The sequence below is a fragment of the Grus americana genome, chromosome 3, assembly GCF_028858705.1.
Source record: "Grus americana isolate bGruAme1 chromosome 3, bGruAme1.mat, whole genome shotgun sequence".
Classification (NCBI taxonomy): domain Eukaryota; kingdom Metazoa; phylum Chordata; class Aves; order Gruiformes; family Gruidae; genus Grus; species Grus americana.
The window spans coordinates 39480511-39489470 of NC_072854.1; the positions used below are offsets into that span (position 1 = coordinate 39480511).

General features: G+C 42.7%; 1 protein-coding gene across 3 annotated transcripts in view; it reads right to left on the reverse strand.

Moving 5' to 3' along the window:
* The window catches only part of SNX14 (sorting nexin 14), a 57219-nt gene extending 49489 nt beyond the window's left edge, over positions 1–7730 (reverse strand). For all 3 annotated transcript variants that reach the window (XR_008576407.1, XM_054820588.1, XM_054820587.1), the window contains exons 1-4: positions 3844–7730; positions 3612–3732; positions 2719–2795; positions 2528–2606 (exon numbers count right to left, since the gene is read on the reverse strand). Coding sequence is in view for 2 of the 3 variants with exons in the window: in XM_054820588.1 (XP_054676563.1) it covers positions 2528–2606; positions 2719–2795; positions 3612–3732; positions 3844–4277 (711 nt within the window). In the remaining variant the exon portion in view is untranslated. The remainder of the gene's footprint in view (positions 1–2527; positions 2607–2718; positions 2796–3611; positions 3733–3843) is intronic.
* Positions 7731–8960: the final 1230 nt, after the last annotated feature.

Sequence of the window (8960 nt, forward strand, 5' to 3'; positions counted from 1 at the left end):
AGTTAACCACCCGAAGCAAAAAAAAAGGAATGAGAAACATGGCATATACAAAAGTCATGTCTACACTGCTAAATAAAGCAGAGCCAAGGACATGCCACTGAAGTAAAAAAAAAAAAAAAAAAAAAAAAGTCATCAAAAAAAAAGCAGCCCACACCACTTTGGTAAAAACAGAACTACAGTAACAGGAATTAAGCACAAAATGCCAATGTGTAGCAACACATTTTAAAGATCAGTCTTAGAAGATAATTATGATATCTACTCGTATCTTTTATGAATAACATACTACAAAGAACTTTTTTAGCATTAAATTCCTATTTAAGCTAAACAGGAAAACTTAGAGTTCTTCAGCATTTACCACATCTTTTCATAAACTGCCACAGCTATTTGCTACCCCAAATTCTAAAAATATAATATTCATAAAACATTTATTTTACATTCTATTATTAAAACAGAGGTTTAAAAAAATAAGCCTATTGAAATGATATTCAGCAATATTGTTATTTTAATACACTTGAGCCCAAACTTATTTAAAAAAATAAAGTAATTCTAAAACAAGAAATGTTTGCTTCTGAAATTACAGAGGAAGTCACTACATTAAACCAAAGGAAGTCAACAAGCTGTTATCTGTGTCTTTTGAAAAACATTCCTCAACTGTCCATCCCTCCCTTCCCTTAAGGTTTTCATTCTTTTGGTACTCTTGCTGTGGGCTGTGCCCAGGACACCATCACACACAGCTGAATGCAAGTGTTAGCTCATACCGCAAAAGCACACAGCTTTGACTTCGTACACTATGTTGTTAATTGTGAGGCTGACATGCAAGAATCTTCTCACTTCTGACATGCCAATTGTTCATCCTCCTAGCATAAAACTCCAAAGTTGGAATTCTAAATAAATGGAGATTAAACTATTCTGCGTATTCTCATAGTTTTAAAAAAGGACAAAAGATCATCTATTTACCTGTCAATATATTTCATCAATTGCCAATCAAGGGAGAAAAAAAAAAGAAAAAAAGAGAAAAAAAACCAACCAAAAACCAAAGCCCAAAACAAACTCAAAGAAAAATGCTCTTTGGATAGCTCTTTTTAAAGAGAAAAGAACAAAACAAAATTACTGATTTACAGTCTTATTAAATAACCAGGTACTTATGCTATTCTTCTTCGAGTAAACTCACTAATTTCTTTTTTAGACAGATTTTGTTACAGCTTTACCTGATGATTTTAAATAGCTACCATCACATTATCATCTTCGTTACAGAAATTTTGTAGCTGGACAGAGAATCATAGAATAGTTTGGGTTGGAAGGGACCTTAAAGACCATCTGGTTCCAACCCCCCTGCCACAGGCAAGGACACCCTCCACTAGACCACGTTGCCCAAAGCCCCATCCAACCTGGCCTTGAACACTTCCAGGGATGGGGCATCCACAACCTCTCTGGGCAACCTGTTCCAGTGCCTCATCACCCTCACGGGAAAGAATTTCTTTCTAACATCCAATCGAAATCGACCCTCCTTCAGCTTAAACCCATTACCCCTTGTCCTGTCACTACACTCCCTCATAAACAGTCCCTCACCAGCTTTCCTGTAGGCCCCTTCAGGTACTGGTAAGCCGCAATTAGATCTCCCCGGAGCCGCCTTTTCTCCAGGCTGAACAATCCCAACTCTCTCAGCCTGTCCTCATAGGAGAGGTGCTCCAGCCCTCTGACCAGCTTCATGGCCCTCCTCTGGACTCGTTCCAACAAGTCCATGTCTCTCCTGTACTGGGGACCCCAGGGCTGGATGCAGTACTCCAGGTGGGGTCTCAAGAGCGGAGCAGAGGGGCAGAATCACCTCCCTCAACCTGCTGGTCATGCTTCTTTCAATGCAGGATACGGTTGGTCTTCTAGGCTGCAAGCACCCATTGCCGGCTCACATTGAGCTTTTCATCCACCAACACCCTCAAGTCCTTCTCCTCAGGGCTGTTGTCAATCCATTCCCCTCCCAGCCTGTAGTTGCGTTTGGGATTGCCCCAACCCACGTGCAGGACCTTGCACGTGGCCTTGTTGAACTTCATGCAGTTCGCACGGGCCCACCTCTCCAGCCTGTCAAGGTCCCTCTGGATGGCATCCCTTCCTTCCAGCGTGTCGACCACACCACACAGCTTGGTGTTGTCAGCAAACTTGCTGAGGGCGCGCACAAATAATCTCTTAACCTCCACTCCAACAAACTAAGCAGACTGAAATCCTTTACTTTTTGAAAAACGGACATGTTCAGTTATAACTGCTCCTTCCAAGATACTTCCCAATTTACATAGAAGAAATATCTATGTTCTAGGCATGCTACTATGGGAACAGTCACATTGTGGTAACAAGCAGGTGATCTCACCTCTCTGCTCCCGGCATACGTTATTTTGATTTGACTTTTACAGGAACAAGTTAATATACATGAGAAGTACATCTGAACTATCTACTGAACCAGAAGTAATAGGTCTAAGAGATATGTAATAAAAACTCACTGAATTTCAAGGTACTAAAGAAATGAAGCAGCAATTACCTCCGAGAGTGATGCATCAACCTTGGAAGGCACTTTCAGATCCAGCCATGGCTGATAGTTTTCCAGAAGCAAAGTAGGTCTGTAGGAGAGCACAGAAAAGTTGATGTAACAATATTTAATTGCAAGTTTCCTGCTGTTATGTGCAAAATGTAAGAAATACTAAGCTTACCAGTGCCACGTATTTAATTTACCTGTGCCGCTTGCATTTGACCTTGCCACATACAGCACAACTGTGACCGTGGGGAAATAGCTCCGGCAATTCTAATTGCTAAGAGAAGATATTTGGACAAGTTTACATTCTTCAAAATGATGACTTTCTTCATATACTGACATATTTGTGAATTCCCTTTTAGAGTATAAAGTTACAGAGGACTAAACAGCATAAAGACAAAGATGTACACCCAGCAGGAAAACAAGATAACAAGGCATGGTCTGAAAAACAACTGAACCAAACAGAAAAATCACTTCCACTAAAACAAAATTTGAGGAGACAGATATCCTTTCACATCTCCAGTCATCTCCCCGTACATCAGTTGGTCTAATAACAGACCAGCTGGTTTCTTTGCAAAACTTGCTGTATTCATAGCCATGAATTATTATAACATTTTTAGTCCTATGAAATTCTACAATATACCATTTTAAGTTAGAAAACAGAAATTTCCTTTACCAATTTTTTTTTCTTTGAAATGCAGTACCACTTAAAGGAATTTAAGTACAATCAGCAAAGACGACTTAGCACCGGCTTGCCAAAGGAAGAACATCTTTAGAAAAGAGAAAGCCTCAACAAAAGAGAATACAACTACATTATTTCTCAACTAGTTGCTACTCAAATGCCAAAAGTGAAAAATGAGTGAAGCCAAAACAACATCCACGAACACTCCCAACAGGGACTATGCAGAAATGCGTGAAGAACCCTAAGTATTAACCGCTGTATATTTGCTACCAAACACCTCTCAGCTGGGCAATATGAGGTGTAGGATGCGTAGTACTCCTGAAAGCATCTGGAATTACACAAGGATTGTTACCCAATATAAATTCTTACCAAATTTAAAGAAAGCACAATAACGTTAACAGACACATTTACCTTGGGTTTATATTTTATTGTAAAAAGAATATTGGGCAAGAGGGAGTCCGGTCCCAACGAACAGTAGAAGGTGACGACACCCGCCACAAATGACCAGAAGATCATTAAAACGTGAAGATACCTTAGAAATAAACAGGAAGGAAATATTACTGCCTGACAAGCTACCAGCGCCGCACCGGGCCCGGCCCGGCTCCCCCGCCCCGCCCCAGCCCTCCCTGCCGGGCCCGGTTACCGATTGAGGAGGAGGGTGGCGGCGCCCAGCCCCAGGAGCAGGCAGCAGAAGAGTGGGTACTGCCGGCAGGTCTCCCGCAGCACCTCGGCGCCCCGGGCCCGCTGCCGCAGCCGCTGCCCGGCCGCCCGCAGCCAGCCCATGGACGCCGCTGCCCCGCGCGGGGCCGGCACGGCAGCCGGGCCACACCGGGATGAGCCGCTTCCGGTCCCGGCGGCACGTGACGGCGGCCACGTGACGGCGGCCCCGGCGTCAGGCGGGCCGTCGGCCGCCGCCATGTTGTTGGAGGGGGGCAGCCCGACGTGGCGGCGGCGGTGGGAGGTGGGTGAGGCGCCCCGGCCCCGCGGGCTAAGAGCGCGGTGCGGCTGCCGGGCCGGGCGCTCCCGCACCTCCTTTCCGCTCCCACCCCGGCGCTGCAGCTCAGGGGAGGCGGACATCGCGCTCCGCCCGCGCTGAGGCGGCCGGGCCGGAGCGAAGTGGGGCAGGCGGCCCTGGGCCGCGGCGAACCTCAGCCTCGCTGAAGGCGGAGCGCCCCGAGGCCCGCGGGAGCCTCAGCCTTGCTGCGGGGAGGGGGCGGACCCGGCGGCTGCTGGCCCCGGGGCATTGGCGATCGCTGGCGGAGAGAAGCGGCGGCAAGGCCGGCCGCGGCCTGCGCTTCTCCGAGGGGAGAGGGGGAGCGGAGGTGGAGCGAGCTGCCTGGCCGGGTCGAACTTGGTCGGATCTGGGGGAAGCTCCCGGAGAGATCTTCCCAGCAACTCGCCGGTGACGCGCTCGGGTGGCATTTCGAGCTCTGGTCTGTAACATACTGTGCTAAGCCCTGTAAATAGAAGATCTCTGATGACAGAAAGCTTACCTAGTTATAAATACTTAGGTTATGGACAACAGGGGCTCCCGGCGCCGAGCAGCCAGAACCTGCTGCATCTGATTAAATGCTCTATATTTAGATGATGACTGAGGTAAATCATTTAGTGCCTGGGACACTAAAACCGTATAAACACCTCTCAAAACTTCATAATTGCTTGTAAAAAAGACCAGGGTAGGACATGTAACAGACCTTTCCTAAACATCAGTAAGTATACGAGGTTAAGATATTGAAAATACACTGATTCTGGAATGTAGTTTATTGCTGGTGAGAGCAATTTAAAGCCAACTTCACATGAATAACTGCCTTCAGGTACGGTGTAAGTCACAAGCTTTCAAACTGGTTGAACGCTTTCAGCAACTCTGTAGTTATTCAGTCTTAGGAAGCTCAAAGTTTTGTTAATGCAACACAGCTGGTTATGGGAAGATTAGTTCAATGGACAGAATAAAAGTGCTTAAACAACTTATCCTGGGAGATCTTACTGATAGAGGGGCTTCCAAGTTGCAAAGATGAGAAAGATGTCCTCAACGAGAAATGCTTGCTTTTATGAGGTGTTTTGAGACAGTGCTGTTGCCTTTTATATTCATTTGGACTAGCCCCACACAGGCATATTTGGGCAAAGGATACGTGATATGAAATATTTCTGTTCAGAAGAGTCGTGTTTACAAAACTTTAGTGAAAACCCCACAACACTGTTAAGGAAAAGTCAGTATTTGGAAGGTGAGTCAATACCTAGAAACCAAAAGCTGAAAATAGCTTTCAGAATCTTTGCTCAGATGTTTTGTCATTTTATGCAACACTTCCCTTGACCTCTAGAGCAGGTGAAATGCTGCAGTTTGACTTCAGAATGTTGACCTTTCTCAGAGAGCTTGGCAAAAGCCCAGGGTCAGCTTGAATTTCTTTGAGAGCATCTGCACAGTATTATTTCATGTCAGTCCACGCGTTTTCTATTAGAAAAAAACCCAAACAAGTAAGGTGCGTACACGCAGCAAATGTCCATACAGACTATTCAGAGGAAATTAATTTTCCTCAGAAGATGCATTTTTTTCACTACCTGCTTACTTTATCCTCAGCTTTACTGCTTGTGATTTTTAGTAATTTATTTTACAATGTTTCTAATAAGGAATCACTTTTAAAAATCTGTAATTATTAAAATATTTCATGAAGATGTAACATAGATGTAACCTGTAACATAGGAAGTGACTTGCACAGCAAACCAGCAGTGGTTTTGTGTTGTCTACTCTGGGTAAAGTTTCTTCATTGTTCAGGGTTATGTTTATTTAGTGTAAAATTGCCACATTCACGCTTGGCACTCATTGTACCTTGTCATCTGAGAGGCTGTGCTATTTCCTTCAATTCGCAGACTTTACATCTGCTGGGCAGACACTACAACAACCTGCTTTATCCCATCCTGCCCTGCCGGAGACAGCAGCGTTGGCATTGCCCATCACCCTCTGTAACCCTGGCCCCTATGACTACTCAGATTGTTCTGCTACACTGAAAGACATAGCTGAGGTTTGTTTTCCAACAAAATAAAGTATGGAAGAGCAAAAGTGAAATACTGACAATACCAAGCTTTTCAAAATTCTCTTGATTTTATGTGAGAAATAAGAACTATTCACTCCTCAGCAATAGCAAGTCTTTCTTCAGATAAGTTCTTAGGAAGATTGTCTGGTTTACGGGAGAACTGAAGGGGAAAACGGGCATCTGGAGATGGGCTCTGAAACAACGCGGGCAAGACTGGCTCATTCTGGAAAGCTAGATTTTATTTTAGTACTAAAAATGTAAAAGGATCTTTCACTGATCATACAAATCTTCTTACAGAAAATGGCATATTCTAGTATTCAAAAAATACATTAGTGTAGATTTTAAACATAATTTAAAATATGAAACTAATTTGTTGAGATTCTATTTACCAAAATGCCTTTTTTAGCTTAAAAAACCCTTGTTTTAATAAACCAGGCAGTAAACTGTAATACACAGATTCTCACCAGCTGATTGCATTTAATTTTCTCTGCAAGTCTGTTTTTGCTCTCCAGTATCTAAAAAAAAATCAGCCTATAATATTTTCAAAGCATTACATACTAATCTTTCTCAAGGATGCAGTTGTCCAGGCTAACTTACATAATGTAATCCTTCATATTTACCCAACGAGGAATTAATTTTCCTTTATCAATTATTCCCCACAACTATCTGATCATTTTTGTGGGCCCCTTCCAGAAGTTTAAATTGAAGGCTGCATATTAACCTTATTTTAGCAGAAAGCTTTAGAGAAAGTTCATTTTAAATATTTAGCAAATAGCTAAGCTTAAATAAAAAAGTGAAACTGAAGTTGGTGTCTAAGATCCCAAGAAGATTAAGCATTAGTAGGCACTTTAGAGTTGACCTCTAAGTTCAAAATGTAAAGGGCATCCATCACCAGTTACTGGTTTCATTTGTGAGTTCAGATAATTTGGTTGTATACAAAAACCCTAAGGTGAAAGTGGACATTTAGTAGTGCTGCTTGGCCTTTCTGTATTGAAGGAATGCTCACTTTTGGGGAGAGTACGGGCTGACCATTCGATAAACATTTCTGGTTTGATTTAGGTAGTATGATAATTATTAGCACTTGGTAAACAAAATTAGCTTTACTGTTATAAATACAGTCACATTTGTCTGTTAATGAGTTAATAAACTGCTAATGGTCAGATTTATGGCATTTGGGAGTCAGTTCCCAGCACCACCCACGCAGACCCATGCTGGTCAGCTGTATGGGAATGGGAGCTGCCAAGGGTTGGTGCGGGTTCTTAAAATCTGCTTCCTGGACTGCCACATTATGAACCATACGTTGACCCTCACTATTGTAAGATTAAAGCAAACTGGATGAGGAAGCAATAACCTGGGGCAAAAAGTACCTGCTGGGTACAGCCACAGGGGCTTTGGATTCCTAGATAAAATCCAACACAAGTTGTCTTCTTGAAGAATGGGGAAGCTCAGCTGGTCCAGAAGAGTAAAGAGCAAAACAGCAGGCGGAAGGGAGAAATTGTTTGTTTTTTTGTTTTTTTGTTTTTTTTTTTTTTTAAAAAGATGAGTAATATAGTTCTCAAAAGATTGGATTAGATTGGGTATTAGGAAAAATTTCTTCACCAAAAGGGTTATCAATCATTGGAACAGGCTGCCCAGGGAAGTGGTTGAGTCACCATCCCTGGAGGTATTTAAAAGATGTGTAGATGTGGTGCTTAGGGACATGGTTTAGTGGTGGACTTGGCAGTGTTAGGTTAACGGTTGGACTTGATGGTCTTAAGGGTCTTTTCCAACCAAAATGATTCTAAAAGATCTCTGCTCTCCACCATTGCGGGGAACGAAGTGCCAACTGACATTACACAGATTTAAAAACTTTGTTTAGAAACAGATTCAGCAGGCGATTGAAGGTGAAGGGGAGGGGCTAAGGGGTTTCAATTATAACAGGCCACCCAAAATTCATCATTACTTTTAGTTTTTAAGAGACTGTAAAATACAGTTCAATTAGAAGACCTGAAAATACCTACCAGGCTGTGTTTAGGACTGAAACCATGAAGTCACTGACTGGCACCAGGCAGAATAAAGACTTGCAGGGGAAAAAAAAAAAAAAGACATAGAGACTGTTCTGGTAAGGAAATTCCAGTAAAAGAGCCCAAGGCAAGTGAGACAGTTTCCAGAGGGTCTGTTTAGTATGCTCAATGATGCTGGGCAAACCAGAGGGGTGCTGAGGAGTGCTGAACATGTTAGAATTTCACTGGGACAAGCAAGGTCCATGTGGGAAAATGGGGAAAAAAAAAAAAAAAGCAGCAATGTGCTAAAGGCAGTTCTGTCTTGAAGGAACTTGTAACTCTCAAGGAGAAAGTTAAAAGGGTCAGAGCAGCGCTAGTATATATACAGAGCTTGTCTTCAACTTGTTTACATGAAAAGGATTTTCCTGTATACATTCTTTTACAGACTAGCTAATGGAGAAAATTTAGATATTAGAGATGACAATAATTTGTCCTGTAGTAAACTACAGTTTATGGGACATTAAAGGAGAAGCATATAGAGCAGAAAGTTGCAAGGTGGGTGTCAAAGATGACTACAGACAATAAGAAATACAGGCCTGCTAAATTAAAAAACCAAAAACAAACCCCACACCATTAAAGAATATGCATAAAGAGAGACACTAGACCTATACAGGAGATGTTGGAAAACTGTTTAACAAAAGGAGTATTAGGTTTGTGGCAATGTTTTACAAAGGTACAGTCTATGGAAA